The sequence below is a fragment of the Centruroides vittatus genome, unplaced genomic scaffold (assembly GCF_030686945.1).
Source record: "Centruroides vittatus isolate TY-2023 unplaced genomic scaffold, ASM3068694v2 scaffold_1152, whole genome shotgun sequence".
NCBI classification, from domain to species: Eukaryota; Metazoa; Arthropoda; class Arachnida; order Scorpiones; family Buthidae; genus Centruroides; species Centruroides vittatus.
This window is the reverse complement of record NW_027122670.1, coordinates 1,313,618-1,335,741: the sequence shown is the minus strand read 5'-3', so window position 1 is coordinate 1,335,741 and position 22,124 is coordinate 1,313,618. Positions and strand designations below refer to the sequence as shown.

At 28.4% G+C, this 22,124-nt stretch overlaps 1 protein-coding gene across 6 annotated transcripts in view; it reads right to left on the bottom strand.

The window, feature by feature from the left end:
• Nucleotides 1-22,124, bottom strand: part of HUWE1 (HECT, UBA and WWE domain containing E3 ubiquitin protein ligase 1) — a 202,847-nt gene that overhangs the window by 8,432 nt on the left and 172,291 nt on the right. For 5 of the 6 annotated variants that reach the window (XM_067284115.1, XM_067284119.1, XM_067284120.1 and 2 more), the window contains 11 exons: nt 21,362-21,570; nt 20,778-20,894; nt 20,538-20,703; nt 13,509-13,798; nt 11,627-11,775; nt 10,722-10,934; nt 9,490-10,139; nt 8,347-8,450; nt 6,054-6,337; nt 2,351-2,544; nt 1,928-2,080 (listed from right to left, as the gene is read on the bottom strand). In XM_067284115.1, coding sequence (XP_067140216.1) covers nt 1,928-2,080; nt 2,351-2,544; nt 6,054-6,337; nt 8,347-8,450; nt 9,490-10,139; nt 10,722-10,934; nt 11,627-11,775; nt 13,509-13,798; nt 20,538-20,703; nt 20,778-20,894; nt 21,362-21,570 — 2,529 coding nt within the window. The remainder of the gene's footprint in view (nt 1-1,927; nt 2,081-2,350; nt 2,545-6,053; nt 6,338-8,346; nt 8,451-9,489; nt 10,140-10,721; nt 10,935-11,626; nt 11,776-13,508; nt 13,799-20,537; nt 20,704-20,777; nt 20,895-21,361; nt 21,571-22,124) is intronic. The other variant, XM_067284118.1, reaches the window with a different exon arrangement.

Genomic DNA, 22,124 nt, shown 5'->3' with positions numbered 1-22,124 from the left:
ATTAAATAATTTAGAAAATTACTTTATGTAACAGAACTAAATTATCAAATTTTCTATATCTCTAGAGACAGAGCAGATAAAGATTTCAGTATTGACAATGTATCTTCACAAACATGTTGTGGATGAGAATACGGCAGTGGGCTCTCTTTGTCCAGAATTTTTTAAAATTACTTAATTTCTAATTATTGATATAACTATTGGATCAATTCATTCAATTTAACTTTACTTAATATTACTTAACAATAATTTTAAGACCTATAAATTACCAAATGAATCCAATGTTCTCAAACAGTTTTTTAATTCAGAAAAATGAAACCTGAATTGGATCAGTTTTAATAATCAGAAACAAAAAAAATTTTAAATTGTTAAATGCTATGATTTTTACTACATGCAATTATAATAATACTTATAAAATTTTGAAACATTCACAAAAGCAGAATAGTGTTTTATTAAAAATACATAAGTTAAAATTTTAAGCTGTCTACAGATAAGAAAACACAAAATGACAGATTTAAACTTTTAGCTGGCAATTCAAATTCACTATTCCACCTCTATTAGATATTTAGTATTTTATCAACTGGGCTAACCTATCTAACAATAAAATTAATTTAGCATCTTTATGCTAAATTCTAAATGTTAACATGATTCAAATCCATCAATGTGTTCGTATCATATTGACATTTTCTGTTATAAAATGCTTTATATAACCTAATAGACAATGTTATATTTTGTAATGTAAGTTATAATCTCATTGTAAGCTTACATTGCAAAAATAAGATGATGATAATAGGCAGAGTAGTCCTTTGCTTATAACATAATAAGGTACAGTGAAACAGTGAGATTGCTTTATCAAACGTGGCAACTAAGGTTAAATTTTTTTTTTATATTGAAAGAAAGCAATTTGCATTGTTTTAATAACTTTGCATGCATACTTTGAATTATTGTAGAATGTCCGTTCTGATTATATCAAGATACAACAAAATAGAATTTGTAAAAATCACAGAAAATATCAGTGCATGAACTTACTGAGTAAGTCTTGTACAAACTTATAATTTGCACTTATAACTTCCAACAATAATTTCATTTCTAAAATAAAACAGAAACATAAAAGCTGAACTTGGTACCTCTCTCCTTAACATGTAAGATAAAAAAAATTATGTATTATCCCTTCCCTTTCTCTATATAGTATATTTATGCAATTGTGAAACAACATGGTTGATAAAAGAAAAATAATCCTAATTTTACACAACTGATTTTTTTGACATGGAGAAAAAACAGTTTATTTGAAAATTTTTAAGTTTAACGTTTTTGTAAAATTGTGTTCTTGTTTAAAAAGATTCTCTTTTTGTTGAAATCAAGAGCTCATTTATCATTTTTAAGCACAGTAAAGAAATATATGTTTATGAGAGAATACTTACTGCGTGTTGAATTTGTTTCCCATGCTACTTTGTGTTTACTATATATACATAACATGATGTTGAATTAAAAAAGAAGGTCATGTTTCTTTGTAAGCTGCTTACTTTTTTTGTTCCACTGACATTCTGGATCCTATCAAGCATTTTTCTACAGAATACATGTACTGTACTTTTTTATGCAACTTTTGTTTTACATGGCATTTTCGGAATGTATCTACCATGCAAAAAAAAAAATACATATACATATATGTTTTTTTTCTCTGCCTTTTGACAGTCAGTCAATTATTATACAACCATTCACAAGTGAATGCTCATTTTCACTTAATTGACTGATTATTGATATTTGAAAACTGTCAGTTGATATCATACAAATATTTTAGAGGCTAAATTTTGGTAAAGCTTCAAATAATAGAAAAACTAACCTAGTATTGACAATAAATAAGACAAAACATTTATATTGAGAGATTATGACATTAAACATATTTTAAAGAAAATAATGGAACAAAATTTACCTGTATCAATTTCCATTGGTGTGGCTTGCTGATTACCCTCATTTGAACCTTCATTTTCATTTGAAGCAATAGTTTCTTGTAATACACTTAACTGAGTTTCAGGTAAATTTTGAGATGTTAAAACACTTTGCTGTAAGACATCTGAAGAAACAGCTATAAAAGAAGCAAAGTAAAATTTTTTATGGGTTTTCTACATTTCTATTTGCAACTGTAACTAAACTGATTGCATCATAATTATTCATGCATAATCAAATAACATTTTTCCAAGATGGTGAAAATGCATTCAGACACAATCGTCATATAAAATAATCATTTTAAGAAACAGAAAATTCAGTTTTTTGTATTAAAAAGCTAGATGTATGCATTGTCATGTTATAAAATATATTTCTTAAATTAAAAAGTAATATAAATTTTTTAACTTACATGCTTGACGAGCTCTTTGTTGTGCCAGACGCGTAGCTTCCCTTAATTGAATTATAACTTTAAGAATCCTTAAGAAAAAAGCCTGACTAGAAGTTTTGCTTGTTAGTGCTGCCATTGATGGTAACTGCAATTCCCTACTTCCACTTCCTTTGACTTTTGTTGGAGCTGTTATGATAACAGTTGTATGTGTAAACCTAAAATTAAAAAACAAAAAATATATATGTATATATAACAAAACAAAAAATATAATATAGTTACAATCAGTTCTCCATAAACTGCTTACCAATCTTATGAACACATGTAACAGTTTATAATATTAACATATTTGTGTATGTATGCCTGAATTTCAAAATATGTATATATTTCAAAAACCCAATGTTATTAATCAAAGCAAAATGATTGCCGTAATATATCAGGCTATTTTTTACTACTATTAATAATTAAATTTTAAGTAATTTGGTAATAGAGGTAGACATTATTAAATTTGATAAGAGATGACACCTAATGTCTACCTCTTTCTTACCAATATACTTAAAATTTAATTATTAAAAGTAGCAAAAAATAGTCTGATACATTATGGAGATCGTTTGGTTTTAAAATTTTTTTTAAAAAATAACTGATAATAATCATCATGTTTTAACAATATGAAATTTTAAATTTTGATATGCAATTAGATATATAGGAAATTCTTTAATTTCAAATTCTTCCTATAACAAACTTCTCCACGTATCAAACCTCTTACAATCCCTCACAAATGCAGCATATGAACATATAGTGTTTATTACACCACATGAACAAAATATTCCAGTAAAATTTCCTTTACTTTAAACTCCAGTTTTACATGCTGCAGCAAACTGTATTGAAAATGTTCATTTGAGGAGAGGTTTAAGACAATTCCAACTACAAGCATTGTTATCTTCAACAATTATTGATGGTTTTGAATAGACACAGGATAGTGTTGGCAAATCCTGAAATTCTTTGCCAATTCAGCTACTTTTGAAAAAAAAAAATTAGCCATTTTATGTCAGTCATAACTTTTTTGCTCATTAAAAACATTTATTCCCAACTTTTTATTCCCTATCTTCTGACACCAAAGATCCAAATTTTTAGGTTTAGCTTTCCTTTCGGATAAAACTGGTTCTTTTTGGAAGTTTTTTCATAAGTAAATCTTGGCTGATTTTTGGCAACAGTACCATGAATACAACAGCCCACATTGCCATTATAAACAATTTACAATGAAAGTTAAAAAACCATCATACATTTTAATTTGGTCCACAGTTCCTAGGAAAGTTCATTTTTAAATGCATTTTATACTTGCAAAGTTATAACTAATCATTTGCTATTATTGTCCATATATAGAATTATTCTGATATCATACACTCAAAATATTAAACCCTCAGATCCTTTAATTAGAGAATTTCTTATACATCAAATCCAGGAAACATATTTATGTATATATATAATTAAGTTGCTCTATAAATTTGATTTGTTTCTGAAGAAGAACAGTTTATAACAAGAGGATCTGTACAATATTTTCATTACCATATTTTCATATTTATATTCTACAGAAAATTGCTAGAACTAAAATAAACTTTGCACAATCCTCCCAGAAAATACCTGGCATCTATGGAGCATCCATTGCTTCAGATGTACAAGTTTGTACATGTAATTTAAAACTGGTATACACAAGTTGTCTAAAAATAAACTAAACTTTTTCTCTAAAAATAAAACTAGATGGCGCAACTAGCATTAACAGTCAAATTCAAAATTTTGAATGTTATATTATCAATTGTGTGCAATTAGATTTGAATCAGTTCATAACAATTTTCTGTGTGATATGAAATGTATGAGTCATTTAGTGACCCTCGTCAAAAAATTGCAATGGAACAATGTGCCAACATTAAGTTCTGCGTAAAACTAAAGAAAACTTTTACCAAAACTTTTAAGTTACTGAAAGAAGCATACGAGGATGTTTGCCTAAGCTAGACACAAGTTTATAACTGGTTTTGTTGATTCAAACATGGCCAGGAGTCAATTGAAAATGATCCAAAAAAATGGTCCTGATGTTGACTACAGAGTGTAGCATTGACAGTGTGACAAATATTAAGAAAGGATCCGAATGTGACCTGTAGAATGTTGTCAGAGGAGTTGGGAGGACTCTGTCCATGTAATTTTATATAATCATTTGAACAAACATGAGGCATGTTCTTGCTTTGTTCCACATTCACTCACTGAGGATTAAAAACAAGTGCGTATTCATCATGCTCAGGACATCATCAAAACAGCTCACTGCAATCCAAATTTTCTCAAAAATATTGTCATGGGTGAATGAGACATGGTGCTACCAATACCACCCGTTGACGAAACATCAAAGTTCCATGTAGGAGTCATCAGATGAGCCCGCATCGAAAAAACTTTGTTTTCAAAAATCACAGGTCAAATCATGCTTGTCTGTTTTTATGATTCCAAAGGTATTGTGCACAAAGAATTTGTCTAAAATGGCCAGAATGTTACTAGAGAATGTTATTTGGGTATTTTGGAAATCTCTGAACTGAATTTTATGTGTACAGCCAGAGTATCATGCACAAGGAAGATTGACACTGCTGCACAACACCATACCCTTGCACAAGAGCACTGTCGTTCATCAATTTTTGTCTCGAAAAGGTATTGTGACCCTAGACCAAGGGTCAGAAAGTGCGGCTTGCGAGCTGCATGCGTCTCTTTGCAGACGTTTACGGTTCTTCGTACATAAACTCCAATTTCACCTCATCTCAAGCAGCCTTATAACTCCAGTTTATGAGATAGAGCCGCCGAACAAACTTAGACTCATACGGCATACTCTCTACCACTCTTTAGCCCGTCCGCACATGACGACACTCGCGTTGATCAATATGAATCATATGAGAGTGGTAGCATTTGAAGCATATTTATGTGTATAACCCATTGAATGCACGTCCGTCTGTCTGACATCTGTCCATGTAACATTATGCCAAAAAGGCCACTAGAGGCGCCCCTGTCGTGTGTTGTATTTTGCACATTTAAATTAACAATATAAATTATTACTTACATTAATAGCATAAATTATTATTATTCATTTGGTCAATATCCAATAACAATATAAATAATTCAGTATATTTGTAATAGGAATTTATTATTGTCACGGAATGTCTAACGCTCACTAGGGGGCGTCTTTCAACACAGTTGGTCGGCAATCGGTCAAGCATTTAAGCTTCGATGCGGCTTTCTGGTACTTTTGTTATCCTGTTTCCATGCCAATTTGGCTCTTCTCACTTGACAAACTGCCAACCCTTGCCCTAGACCACCACCCTATTCTCCTAATCTGGCTCCCTGTAACTATTTTCTGTTCCCAAAACTTAAAATTCCAATAAAAGGGGCTCATTATAAGGACATTTCTGAGATTGAGGCTGCTGTGACTGCAGTACTGAACCAGGTGCTGAAACAGGAGCTGAAAAAGTCCTTTGAAATGCTAGTTACTCATTCTGAACGTTGTATTGCTGCAGAGGGGTCCTATTTCGAATAAATGAACAGATTTATAAAAATATTTCTTGTAGTTTTTTCTTCCTAGAGCAAAAGTTCAGTTTCTTTTTAGACAACCTGTGTATAATGTGTATTCACTTTTAAAGAGGTCTTTTAAACATGTATTCAAAACTTCTAATTTTAATAAGAGTAAAACAACAGTTACCTATCTTGAATCATTCCCTTTATTAACTTGGCTTCTGCTTCATTCTCTTTCTCTTCTAATTCATTTGTGGCAATTCGTTCCACTGCAAGCCTTGCATTTAAGTTACGAAGTTCTTCAATTAAGGCACGTATATGAAGACACACTACTTGTCCTAATTCTCTTGCACCTTCTAAAAGCAAATGAAGTACACTTTTACGAGTACGTGCACAACTTCTTGATAACCTTAACAAAAGTGCAGTAGCATCCTCTAAACCTTCTTCAGAACATGTTTTTGATGTCAAAACCTGCAAAAAAGTAATTCGGGTAGTTTTAATTTAAGAAAATATATATTTCTTTAGAACTTTTCATGTACAACAGTATCCTGTACGATGCAAGGGATAAGTTCTGTGTTACAGGAAATCACGTTATCAAAACATGCATTATCAGATGATTTTATGCTAGTTTAAACCTAGGTCTAGAAGTTGAAAATGTATACTTCTGGATGAAAAAATTAGAATTTTGTGTGAGTACTAGTTGCATTTTTTTTTGTTGCATTACAGAGGGAGCATGCTATATGGGAGTTCACTGTACTCTGTAGAAGGCAATATAATATTTTCAATAAAAAATTTTATTATTTGACCTATGTCAAATGTTAAAGTACATATAATACAAACAAAATTTTCTTCAAATCTATTTCTATAAAATCAAATTTTGTTGGTGTTATTTTTTCCAAAACCATTAACCTATTATTATATCAAATCTATGGACATGTTTCCTTGTCAAGCAGCTAAGTAAGCGAACCAATGACGTAGATCATTTCATATGAAACAAACTACATCATCGGCTTGCTTACTTAGCTTCTTGACAAGGAAACATGCCTAATATGACACATTAAGGACTTTTACTTATAACTTCTTTAATTTCTATGAAATTTCAAGACTTTTTAAGAAAAATGTTTAAGGACTTGTACAATGATTGCTTTTTGGATTTTTGTTACATTTATTATATTTTAATTAAAAATAAATTGTATTTATTTAATATGTAATAAAATAGACTAAAAAATTATAACAATCATAAAAACAATAAACTATGAGGATATTGTAAGTGACAGCAATGACAAAAAGCTTATCACAATCTTGGATTATAATAAAACCAAAAGTGCTGTCAATACTCATTTGCAAAAGACAAACGAAACAATAGCCAATGTCAACCTTTTACTTTATTATTAACATATAATGCCTTTATTTTATAGTATAAAATCAGTCCAAAATGTCACAAAACAAAACTTGAAACAAAAAATTTTTGAAGAATAAGTCAATCCTTGGTCAAATCATTTATACAAGACAATATATGGTTCAATGCAAAAATACTGCAATCATCACAATATTACAAAGAACAAGCAAGACAGAGGAAGGAACATTAATAAAAACTGAAAAATATATATCTCCTGTCCTATTATTATTATTATTATTATTATGTGAATGTCATACTCAGCTGATATTGAAGGCATAGTTACCCAAACAACTAACATTAAACTGTGTTATTTGTATGTGTGTCAATATCTAGAAACTTCCTAACAATGTGACATGTTCAATATTGCAGCTTTCTGTAGTGCCATGTATATGTTTTTATTAAGGTTTAATGTTTCTATACTTTTGTGTTTGTGGTATAACACCAATAGAAGAGAGGACAACAGGTATAATAGATACCTTATTTATCTTCCACATCTGTCTTATTTCTTGAGCCAGTGGAGTGTTCTTGTTGATTTTTTTCAGTGTTAGCAATTTTTCCGTTGTGTGTTTGGAACAAACATGTTTATTATATAAGCAATCTTATTGCATTTGTCAATGAGAGTGGAGATTATTATTTTGGGAATTCTCCAAATATTTACATAAAATACATGTGTTTACTACTGTCAAAACTGTAAAATAGTTTTATAACAAAGATATTGTTAATATACTTTTTACTTGTAAATATACTTTTTTGTATATATATTCCTATCCATTTTATCATCTTTAATGATTTAAACTTACAGAAATATACTTTACCAATTGTTATTGATTACATTCACCCAAACATAAGCAAAATAAAAAATAGCAAACAATAGGAAAATTTTAAAAAGTCTTATTTTTTTAATATACACTATTATTAAAACAACATTAATAGCAAACAAAAATCTACATTTAAAAAGAAGTAAAAGGTTTTCAATTTTTTGAATATATATCATGAGATTATGCAAGTGTTTTGACAAGTTAAAATTTATCTATTTATTTTATACAGTCATCTGATTAAAACAAGTTTCAATTAACATTACCTCAACAGCCAATTTTAAATGTTGCTTAATTATTATATCTTCCTTTTCTTCCTCTTCACCTAATTGCACATGAGATATTGATTCTTTTGAAGGAACTTTGTCATCTAACAAAAACAAAATATAATATTTATTGAACCATATTAATAAATATGATAATCTTATTCTTAAAGTAGTTTGACTTAAAGTAGTTAATTTAGATACTACTTTAAGAATAACTAACTATCACCACTAAATCCATTAAAACAATTATTCAATATCCATTACAACATTAGCCTGTAATGTTTTATGTATTTATTATTTTTAATGAATAAAGGAACTTAGCATCATATTTACAACTTCTCTTACTTTATAAGAAGGAAGTCAACACATTTGCTGTGTGTGATTTGGCTCCATCCTTCACTAACTACTTTTGAATCTCATGCCATCAAACCAAATCTTGATTGGTTTTTATAAGTGCACAAAACTGGTCCCTGAATAATACTAACTTAAACCTATGTTACTACTTTGTTTGGGAAATTCTTAAAGTTTTTTCTGAAACAGTTGCAAATGATGGTAAAACTGCATTAATCATTCAAGCATATAATGAGATAACTGAAAACATGGGCCATCAAGTGATAAACCTCATCACAGTTTGGAAGTTAATGAACATAATGATCATATTAAACACTTGATTCAGAGGATAAATCTCCATGCAATAAGTCTAACTTTTCATATGCTTGCTCAACTTTATCAGCACTCAAACAGAAGATTAATTAAGAAGACAGAAAGATAGCCTGACAATTTTTAACTATGCTACAATAAAAACTTTTAAACAAGTTTAAGTATGATAATTTTATTAATTCCTGGTACTGTAATTTAAAGATTTTTGGGTCATTTTTTGCATTATCTTGTATAGTCATAATTTTTCCAGTTATAAATCACAATTCATGTAATTGTTGTTATTCAACTGAAATAAATTAAGATAAATTACTACTTAGCAGTTGAAAACATTTGATGACCAATTTTAAAAACAAGTTTCTTTTTTTAATTTTGCCATTTTAATGAATTATTTTGATTAACTTTTTAAATACTTTATTAGAATGGACTTACTCATTTTATTATATACTTCATTTTTAACATTTTAAAGAAAATAAAATGACTCACCCTCTGAAGCAGCTGTTTTCTCTTCTGCTACTGGATGACTGTCATCTCTTCCACATGATGGCACTTCCATTGCACGAGATATTAAACTATTAGTCCCATTTCTCAAATTTGCAGTAGCATTTACACTTAAAAGTTGATTTGTACTTTGAGTATAGTTTTGACTGTCTTGGTCAGGAAGGGCAAGTGATATAAGAGCTAATAACCTAAGCAACCTATCAGTTAACAATGAACTTCGTTTCACAACAGGATGAGATAACATGCTTATTAACTGTGCCATAGGTGAAGCTTCAAAGCTTTGATATTTTGTATCATCATCAATGTTAGCATTACTGTTGCTTCCAATCATTGTAGTAGTACTATGAGTCCTAGCAATACTCTTTCCTTTTCTACTTGTACTAAGAGAATCAAGTTTAATTAAAACATCCCAGAAATCTGTATCTTGACGAGAGAGAGATCCACAAGCTTCAGTCTTCGATGATGTTGAAAGTATTTGTTTGGAATCAGATTTTGCTGTAATTGGAACAGTTGTTTTTGATGCCCTGTTATCTTGAGCAATAACATCTTTTCCATATTTTTCCTCCTTTGCCTTCTCTGGCAAAAAGTGAATTGGAAAACTCTTTGCAAGAGAAATCAGTGTATCCAGAACATGCCTAGAAAATCAAACCAAGTATTAATATATGTTTTATAAAATAAATTAAAAATACAAAACAGTTACTATATCTCTAGTCAAAAATACACAATCTTCATTAGAAGCTAGCAACAAAACACAATCTCCTATCCTTGATAAACTCATTCATTCCCAATTATTTATATAAAAAAAAAAGAAATGCAAGCTGTTGAAAAACATCAAACAAAGAAACAGTTTAAAATATCAGGTAAGACATTTTATATCAATTGATATAACATAAATGACACAATTATTCATTAATACAACTTGTATCTCTTGTAGAAAATTTAACCCACAACTTTTATAATTTGCTTCATTTATTATTTGACTAACAGACTTAACTGCCTGTATAAGAAATTAAAGTTTTTATAATTCAAATTTGTAATTTCTTGATACCAATTTCTTTTCTAACAACTTAATTTTTTGTTTATGTCTAATAAAATAGAGTATGATGATTATTATTTATGTAAATTTAAACTAAATAAGAAAAGTAACAAAATTCAGGATAAAATTTAAATTTTCAATATCAGAAAACATCAAATAAAAATTAACATTACTATAATACCTAAATACAATTGGAGAGGCTTGAGGATGGATTGTGACAATTGGTTGGCAGATCCCAGTTGTTACAGATGGTGAATGTTTATCACTTGGTTTCTTTGGCCCAGCACTGTGACCATGACGATGAATTTGGAAGACATTAGTACGGCATCCCAAAGCAGCATCTAAACTAATTGATAACCATGATGGTTGGCTGCTTCTACTTGCTGATTCCAATCTATGATTTTATAAAACAAATTTTATAACTACGTAGAGAGAAATGAAGTTTAAACTTGCACAACTACAGTATTTCAAGAAAATTAATATATAAAGAATTTATTTATTATTTGTATGTTTATGTAATGTTAAAACAATTTTAGCATTACATAAATATACATGTAATAAATTTCTGAAATAGATTTTGAAAAACGTTTCAAAAATTTATTACATCTTTAAATTATGAAACAATTAGTATGTAATTTTCCATAGTGATTAAATATATATGTATTCTTTGCTTAACATGGAATTTGATTAATGCTTAATGCATGAAATTAATTGACATGGCTTTACCAGCTGTCTTTACACACACACACACATATACATATATATATATTTCCATCACTTTATGAAATACTTGAATAACAAAAGTTTGTTTACAAAATGAGTTTCTATAATTATACAACATATTTTTAAATTACAGTGTTATTTCTGTGATGATGAAAACAATTAAAAATGCATAATTTAAAAATTCTATAATAAAATTTAAGATTGATTTAAGAGACTAAGTGAACTTCATATGTTTTCTTTGTAAAAGACATTAAAAATGTTTATTAAAGCATAACAAATAAATATGACACTAAACACAAAATTAAATAAAGATTCAACATTAAACTTTATTCCAATATTTAAGTTTTTATTAAATTTAAATACCTGTGACTTGAAGGGCCAATATTTTCAGATGTATGACTAAAAGTTTTCACAACTGACTTTTTGGCACGATGGTAAGTTTCAGAAAAATGATCATGATTATTTTCTTGGAGCCTGCTGTCTTTAGTTCTTTCTAGGACTGATAATAATGCCTATCATAGGAATAAAATTATAGATTATTAAAATATAATTGCAAATAGTTAACCTCGTTCACTTATAATAAACAAAATTGTTGTACTTGGGGAAAACTGACACGGTACATAGTTATATCTGAAAGTTTAGGGAATTGGTGTAAAGTTCCTTGTCTTGAATTGTTTAAAACACATGCACAGCCACTTTCACACTAATCCCATTCAACAATGATACACTTTTTCAGTGCTTGTATAGATTCTGAAAGCAATGCTGTAAACAATCTGTTGCAATTTTATAAATATTTACTTACTTTTATTACCCATTGCTTTGTAGGGGCATGATAACATAAATTTCAAAGTACATGATGTAATGCCTCCTGCAATGTTGGTTTTATCTCATTTGATGACTCAAACTGATCTCAGGCTGCTTATGATGGATAAATAAACTAAATTGCCAGATTTTACATCCAGATATGTGCTGTATGCACAAGTCATCTGCAATAAACAGTGTCATATCATTTTAATGCCATTTTGAGTGATCAAATGAAATAAAAGTAACATTACAGGTATTACAAAATGTTGCAAAAGATGGCTTACAGCGATGTTTCCAGAAGCCATATGAGCACTGGAAAAAAGTGTATTGTCACCAAAGGAATTAGTTTTAAGATGGCTGCACATTGGTTTTTAAACTATTCAGGCAAACTATTCAAAGTCCTTTGGAATCATACCACACATTTAGATAATTTTAAAATGTAAATTTTTAAGAAAGATTTCTAAAAAAAATTTGCTTTTAATTTGATAAAATTCAATACCAAACAGAATCATATTAGAAATATATCTAAATACAATTCTGGAAAAATAAATATACAAACTGCAATGAAAGACACAGTTTACAAACAAGAAATTAAATGAAACACTGCAGATAAATCAATAAATAACAGTGCTAAATGATGAAAATAGATTTGTGTTCAATTAGTTGATTAATAACATTTGTTATCTCATAAATTTACAATCCTCAATATGGCTTCATTGCTAAAGATATCTATCGAATCTCTTTAGTCAAAACTTTACTTTTATTATGTTTTTCCTATCCACTTACAAATTAATAACTGTTTAAAATAATATAATTACATTTCTTATAAACTAACATTATTAGCAATAAACAGTGTTCTTTGAACATACAAATATAAGAAGGTTGATTATAATGCAATTTCACTTGTCATAACAGCACAAAAAAAGTTAAAATTTATTCACTTTGTTAGAAAGAGAATGTTTTCAAAAAAACTAAATTTACACTAGTTGTCCTTTTATAGATCAACTCCATTCTAACATTTATTCTTCCAAACACTGTCTAAAATAACTCATGTAGATATTTGTTGAAAATTTAACAAATGCAATGATATAATAAATATATAAAATAATTGATAATTTTGACATGACAACCAAAATCAACAAATTAATGTAAACCTTCCCATGCAAAATCAATACAGAAAATTATGGTAACTGAATTATTAAACTAACTTATAAATATTTTAAAATTGAATAAAATTTTCTTGTAACTTACATATGGTTCAGGTATATAATTTTTAACAATTGTAAAATAGCCACATGGAAATATTAAATATTTTTAAATTAAGAGGAATAATCTAGTAAATATCATTTCTATTTTTATTATTTTTTATTTTTATTATTATCTTTTAATCCTAGAATAGGTATGAAAGGCCACTAGTAAAATTTTATTAATATTCACTTACTTTTATTACCCATTGCCTTGTAGGGGCATGATAACATAAATTTCGAAGTACACGATGTAAACGACCAGTATTTAGTTTGGGTTCATCTACAAAAAGAAGAACTAACAAACAAGATAAAGCTTCATGATCTAACATTTGCCTTCCACGTAAACGCAACGAACTGGGTAAAGATCCACTTTGAATTCCCCCAGTTCCAGCTGTTGAACTTCCAGCACCCCGAGAAAGTGTATTCCAAGTCCATTGGCCTCTTTGTGGAACAGTGTGTATCGTATATCTAGTACCCATTCGTCCTATAAGATATAAACTCTTTGTAATTATAAACACACACATTTTTTTTTTTATCACCACCTATTTAAAAAATTTTAAAAATTATTATAATGATTTAAATTTTAAGAATATAATCCCTACAATTTAAATCATATATAACAGAGGCTATCAATTTTTTTTTACAATAAAGTTATAATGAATAAGTTTAAAAATTATTCAGAAGTTTATTACTCAAAAATAATCATAAAATAAATTATATAGTCAGTAAGAAATGGATTCTGAAAAACATTTCAGAAATTTATTACATATTTAAATTATGAAGCAATTAATATGTAATTTTCCTTAGAGATAAATTATTTCAGATAATTTCAACTTATTTTTTTACTACTTTGTTAATTCAAAATTTGTATAAAAATATTAGATTTTTGATGTATTTAAAATTCTTCTCTCATGAAACAAAATTAAATTATTTAGAATTAACAAACAAATAATCCTATATATAACAAATAAAGAGCAATCCTGATTTGTAAGCATACTTCATTCTTGAAAACTTCTCTCATTAAGATTGATCAAAAATATGAGAGAATTTTTTTTATAGAGGAACTAATAATAATAGTGATATAAAAATTATAGAGATATTTCACTATATCTCCTGACATCATATGTCAGAGCAGCAGGTGACAGCAAATCTGAATTATCAGTGAGTTGAACTACAGTGCATATGTCTGTTTCCCTTTAATGTGTTTTGAAATAAATGAGTTGAACAAGCAACATGTTTGCATCAAGTTTTTTTTGGAAACTAAGATAGTTGCCAAAATGTACAAAAATACTTCAAGTATTTGGAAAAACAGCTCTTGGACAGTCCAAAACATTTCAAAAATGGCTATACTTCAACTGATGATGACCCACACAAAAGCTGATCAACAGCACGAATCAGTGAAACTATTGAAATTGTTTTGCAGTACCTATGAGATGCAGTTCAGTTGGAAATTCCCCAAAAAGGTCTTGGTAATGGCTTATATGCACCATGCCCTGCCACACAGCTCTGAATTTCATGGAATTTTTATCCAAGAACAACATTCCATAGTTTCCCATCACCTAACATCATCAGATTTGGCATCCTCTAAGTTTTCTTTTTCCCAGGTTCAAAATCATCCTAGACAAGAAATGATGTTGAGACATTGCAGAGATACTGTTGTCATTTAACATTTTGTTGTATGCTGTTCTCAAACAGCCCTATCAGATATGCTTGGAAAAGTGAAAGAATCCCTGAAATCTCTGCATACATCTAGAAAATAGCCAACTCCTAGTAACAATAATTGCTTTTGTTTTCCTACAGTAAGGCCGCAACTCCACTAGCTCAAAAACGGCCGTAAAAGCTTTTAATCACATGATTATGATATTTACACCTGAGCAGGTCATAAAACCAACGTAAAAGTGAGTTGAGCAGTGTTGAACTTTTGAAGCGAATACGACCGTAAAACAGTACCATCCACCAATCAGAAATCAGTGAAATCTAGGTCATTGTGACACGGTGCGAAAATGGTGAAAAACAAGCTTTTGTGTATGTTCTCTCAAGTCTATTCTAGAATAAATCTGGAAAGATTTGTTAAAAACATCTGAAAGTATTCATGTATCTACGACAAGAGGTATCCCAATTATAATAATGGATGACTAAAACATGCGATGTGGACAGCCAAAGGAAAATCCTTCAACTTAGAGAAGTATATTATAAAAAAGCTAAGCTTATAAGTGCTGTATATTACCTTAATAATACGATAATAAAAGTTAATATATGAAAGTAAAGATATTATTTTTACTACATTTGTAATTATAGTACAGAAAAAACTCGTAGAATATAATCATTGTCCTTATATCGATATATCACGTATACAACTGTACAGGCGTAATTTCAACAGCACCGTCGCCATAAAAACTTCGCTAGCCAGACCGCCACCACAATCCAAGCACAAATGCAAATAGGTCATGTGATTAAAAGCTTTTACAGCAAGGGGTTTTACAGCCATTTTTACGCTAGTGGAGTGGCAGCCTAAGTTCCGTCCTAGATATTTTTTATCAGCCTTTGTAAATAAAAATCTAATATATAAGGATAATCTTTTTAATTATTTCTTATGGTCAAAATTTATAACTTGTTCCAGCCTAATCCAGTCACCTATCCATGTTCACCAAATAACAGTGAAATGCTAAAAAAAAAAAAAAACAACATTTACCAACCAACAAACAGATTTAAATTAAATTAAAAGTATTTATGTTATTCACCAATATGAAAGAAGAAAGAGAGAGACAAATATCAAACATTTCTTCATTTAATGATGAAAAGACTTAGCTAAGACAATATAAAAATAGAAAACAAGTAAAATAAAATTGTTTTTAATTAAAGAAATTGTAAAAGAATTACTCAAGGAAACAAGCAATTATTTATTGTGACACCATCACAATGCCAGGCTTCAGTTTTTTAGATCTCAATGTACAACACTTTTGATATTAGTAGTGTCTTGCCCCAGTACATCATACTTTTCCTGTTAACAACAGTGCCATGTTGCAGGTTATCTAACTCTGTTCAAGAGAACATTTTTGAATTGAAATAATATGACTCTGGAAGTTTGTATATAGTTAAGTGAGGACTTTGGTTCCTAAACTTTCTACTTTCATCTATCTAACTCCATTCTTGAGATTAAGGATAGACAGACAGACAGCACCACTGAAAATTTATAGGTCTGCAGTTTAAAATTGCAGCCTGCAGCCCAACAAAATAGTGTTAAAGTCACTATCAACATTGAACAATAGCACTTGTTCTGTGAAAAAGAGACCATTAATGAAACAAAGAAACAAGACTGGAACCTATGTATTATCTAATCAAAGTATGTGAAAATTTTAATATCACAATTAGAATATTTTATTCTTGTAAATATCAATATTTCAGCTTCATAAATAGAGAGGGGGGATATTAAGAAATAGTTCTTTATACTGAATTCTTAAAGATTATGGCCTATTTACAAGTATTCCTCAATGTATAGAAACAACTATGTGAAAGAGGTTTATATTTGAATACTATTGTTAAGAAGGGAAAAAAAAAACAGTAAAACATTGTACTAGCTTTTTTAATTATATATTACATCAATAACCAATTTGTTTATACTATCCAACTGTCAGAATTTGAAAAATCACAAGAAAACTGATTCAGGAAAATGCAATGCTGTGAATAAACATTAATTCAATAAAATACTACACAATTTTAATCCAAGTACAAAGTTTTTGTTACATTTGTGGATACACTATTAAAACCTAAATCACATCAAACAATAACTGATATACTATAGTTCATATTTTGATGTCACCAAAAATTAGTATATTTAATTTACATTGACACTATAATCTGTTACATCTGAATATGTTTTAATAAAAACAAGAAAGGAATTTATGCATGCATATCTGTTACATAAAATATTATTTAATATATATATTTTTTATATCAGTAACTGATAAAGTCTAAAATCAGATTTTTGCTGTCTTGCTTAGTGTAAAATTTAGAATTTTTATCGATAAATCAGAACTATCCTGTTCAAATTGGGATGATTAGTAAAACTTCATACATAAAACAATTTTGTTTACAGATAGAGATTTCAACTGAGAGAGGAACCATCAGTAGCACGGGATGGTATGTCATGGTTGAAGAGTGACGTGAATGGGGGAGTAATAACCCTATCTTTTCCACTTCCAATATAATGCCATTGCTCCAATTTTAAAATATTCATGAACTATTTAATTTCACTTTAAAGTAAGTTTTAATGTTTGCAAATTATCATCTGAAACATTTTTACAATAAATTTAAATTGATATTTATTCAATAAAATAAAATTTGTATAATTAACAGAATCTGCCATTTTGTCTATGTCATGCATACACATTACGATAACTTTGCTTGGGCTTTACCATCATACATGATTGCGATATCACAACAGCCCACAATTTTTAGATGAGAGTTATTTTTAGACAGGTTTTAGTGAGACCATGCAGCTTGGTTATGCACAGGAACAATTTTTAGACAGATTCTTAGCTAGCTATTTGCAAACTGGAGGCACCTACTATCTGTGCATTCCATGTCATTAGTTTGAATGTACTGATTGGTTCAAAACTCAGTACACCAGCAATCATTTACAGACAAATTGTTAAGTTACATTTACATATCTTGTTCCCACACATGCATTAGTGCGCTTATTCAAGAGCATAAAAGATTATTCTAGAGTATTTGACATCTTTGTATATATAAAATTTTTGTTAATCTTATGTCTTGCATAAACAAAAATAATGAAAAAACATTGAGAAGGCTATCATACACAAGAATTCAATACAAGAGAGTTAAAAACATTTTTAATATAAATCAATTTAGTCAATCACTTTCATTTCTAGTGAGCTAAATAGATTTGTATTTACAAGAAAAAAGGAGGTTCAGAATTTTTAAAGATCAAAATAATGTGTAAATGCAACATGGAGATGGATACTGATTAAAAATCATTAATATTAAGGTGATTGAAATTATATGAATTATTTAAAAAAATACTGAAAGACAATGTTTAACAAAATCATATACCAGATGTAAAAGTTTAACATTTATATATTTGCAATTTCATTAACCTGTCCTGCGTTATTCCCGAAAATTTTCGTGTTGACCTCATTGACCTGCGTGGACGATCCAGAATATTTTCGTGTCTGCATCGGAAAGTTTTTGATACTAGATGTCGCTATGCGTCACAATTTTTATATTAAAACGAACTTTAAAAATATAATTTTTTTGTTTTTATATATTTCAATATATTTATTTTGTTTGTGCAACATAAAAAAATACTTTTTAACAACAGAATAACCACAATTATTATTTAAAAAAAAAAAATTTGTTAGGCTTAACATCGATGAAAATTCAACATGGTGTCACAGGCAACAAAGAAAAATTTCAACGTTGAATTGGTTAATTTTTAAAGATATAACTTAATATTAACAAACTTTAAAGCCTTAAAGTAAATTTATCATAAATGATAATATTCCTTTGTACGATAAAGAATGATTCTTTTTATGTAGCTGTGTGCACATGCATTTGTATTGTAAAGTTTATACTTGCAATAATTTTAATTGTTTTAAAGATTACTGGAAATGCTATAATATCAAAATATCATCAATGTTTTACTTCTAATTAAAAATTCTCTCTTAACATTTAAACAAATATTATATTCTAAAACTTTTTCCAGTTTGATAGACCAATAATTATAACAATGAGAAATAATTAACTCTTGTGCTACCAAGGGAGATACTTTGTGCCAACATGTCTTATTTTGGTTATTTATTTTACTAATTGTTTGGTTTAACCTCTGAAAAATACAATTATTGTTAAATATGTTGAGCTTACACACATACATTATAGCAGTGTAATTTGAATTCAAGGTATCTAAAAAAATGTGGCAAATTCATTTGGTAGAAGATGTTTTGACTTATTTCTCTCAGCCCACATTATTGTAGGAAATTTTTTTCCACCTTTTCTGGATTTTCCAAAATGTTTCTTACTGAGAAAGCATCCGAGTATCATTGTAGATGTTTCAGTGTGTTTATTAATGTTGTTGGTTTTCTTGTATAACGTACTCACTCGTTCTTAGTGCAATTTTTTTTTTTTGCAATATAGCAATAGCATTAATTATTTGTGTTTTGATTAGAACTGGAAATAAAATATGTTTTCTTGGCTGCAGTAATGTTTATCATTCAATCCAACATTAATTTGTATTTCTTTTGCTAAATATAATTACTTCTTGAAGGTAGTTTTTGTGCTAAAAAATGCCCCAATGACAGTTTGTGCTAAAAAAAAATAAAATAAATGCCTTAGTAGTGCAATGGTTAATACATGGATATCTCTATACATTAAATAACATCTAAAAAAGTAAAAAATTATTCAAATATACAACAAATGTAAAAAAATAGTAATTCCTATTTTTTTTCATTGAAGTGAATTTAATGCTATCTTGATTATTTTTATAATTCTAATTTGTTAAAATATTTGATCATTTTCAGAACAATCACATTTGATGATTCACTATTATAAGTGAGCATTCCTAAACATTAAACATTTTAGTATTGACTAAGACAAAATTCTACTAATGATTAAAATATTCCAAAAAGCAAAAGTACAAATTCAAAGAAGTTAAAACTAAGCATACTTGATTATTTAAAAAAAGTACATAAAACATTTATATTCATTTATTGATCAAAATTTGCATTTTTTAAAATATTCTATTTCAAATAAATGCTTAAATAGATATAAATGATGAATGAAATTATTCACTGCAAATTATTTGAAAATTAATCTGCAAAATCTTTAAAAATTATTGATAGAAATATATAAAATAAATATGATTTATATATTTCATTAAAATTTTAATTAATCTTATGTACGTGATAGAATTACATGTTTATATTTTTAAATTTGGTATTTTAAAGAATTTTAATAGTAATTCTGCAAACAAGTTACTTGATTCAAAAATGTAACTTTTAGCTAAAACAAAATTTTAATTTCTTGTGATTATTAAAATAACAAAAAATATCACAGGTTATCTTCATATCAGGCAGAAACATTCCAACTTACACCAAACAACCTACAAAAACTGACAGCCATTAAGTGAATATTCATTCATATTACTTCCATATTCCTTTTGGATATATTTTTGCCTGGTGAAGATCCTGTAATTACAAGAGATCTACCTGCAGAACGGAGAATACGGGAGAGGGCAGTACCAGCATGGGAAGAAAGAAAACGTTCTTGCATCTGTCTGTGACGAGCTTCCAATTCTCTTCTTAAAGCATGAGCTTCGGCTGCTAAGTCAGGAGGGAGTAGAGCAAGAAGACTATCATCCATATCTGCCAAAACCTTTAGAAATTTATAGAATTAAAAATATGTTCATTTTATTAAATCAAGATGATTAAAACACTTGGATTATTTACCTGTTGCCGTAATGCAGGTGGTAAAGTTTGAATAAAACCAGCAGGGTCAACAGGTGTATCCGGATTTGAATTTTGTGCTGCTAATCTTTGCTGTTCAGCTCTTTGTTGAGCTAATACCTGCAAAAATTTTCATTGTATTATAACAGTGAAAATTAGAGCATATCAGAAAGTGTTCATATAACAATAAAATTAGCAGAAATTATAAATATATACAGTATGTTTTAAGTATATATAAAATTTGTAAAATCAATAAATAATTATAAGAATGATGATAAACTCACAAATAGTAAAAATACATATATGTATCAAATGTTTTAAAAGTTTCACTTCATAAATTATACATGTAAAGAAATTTAAAACTTAGTTTTATGTTACATGTTTAGTTTCTTAAACTTTAGTTAAATAGCCCAAAAAACATTCTTGAAGATGTTAATTTATAATACTTGACTGTCAAAAGCAAGTACAATATTTTAACACTAACATACATACATACATATATATATGTAAGTTATTATCCAGTTGGTTTTCTTGACTTATATAAGCATTTCAAACATTGTGCAAATATTTAAAAAAAATTGATTTACCTCTTCCTGAATATTTGGTGGTAAGGCAGCTAAAAATTCTGGGTTCACTTCAGTAAAATTTCCCCCTTCAGTTGTTGCTTGGCTATTTGCAGCTTGTGCTCTCTGGCGTAATCTCTGTAGTCTTAGTTGTTCAGCTATAACCTCTTGTCGAATATTTTCAGGCAATGCAGCCAAGAATGAGGGATCAACACCTTCTGGAATTTCTACATCTAATTAAAATAAATAAAATAAATAAAATTAATAAGATATTAGCAAGGCTATACTAGATTGTATGAGTTAAATATTTAATTCAGCTGCCTATTTTATTTTTTATTACACTATTTTTATGTTACACATTAACTTTTTAGAACATCGATATAATATAGAATTAACTGCATTATTTTTTAAAAAATGACAAGATAATTATTTAATGTTAACAAAAAATTTACAATTAAGACAAAATACTAATCCACCAGAGATGCTAGAAATGATTATTTGTTAGAAACCTTAAATACTACATTGATCTCTTCAAAACTATCATATTCATTCGTTCTTGCATATTTTCCCGTACTGACATATACATCAATGTTTCACAATACTAAAATTTATACAGAGGAGAATTCCAAATAAAAATCTAAAGTGCAGTTATATTTTGAGTGAACCTTTAAAACAAATGAAATATAAAGACTGTTTTCTGATTTGTTTTCTTAAATTTGCAGAACCAGGTCACTGGTATAGTAAGACCTACTGATAAAATAAGTCCTTGTAGACATTTTATGTACTA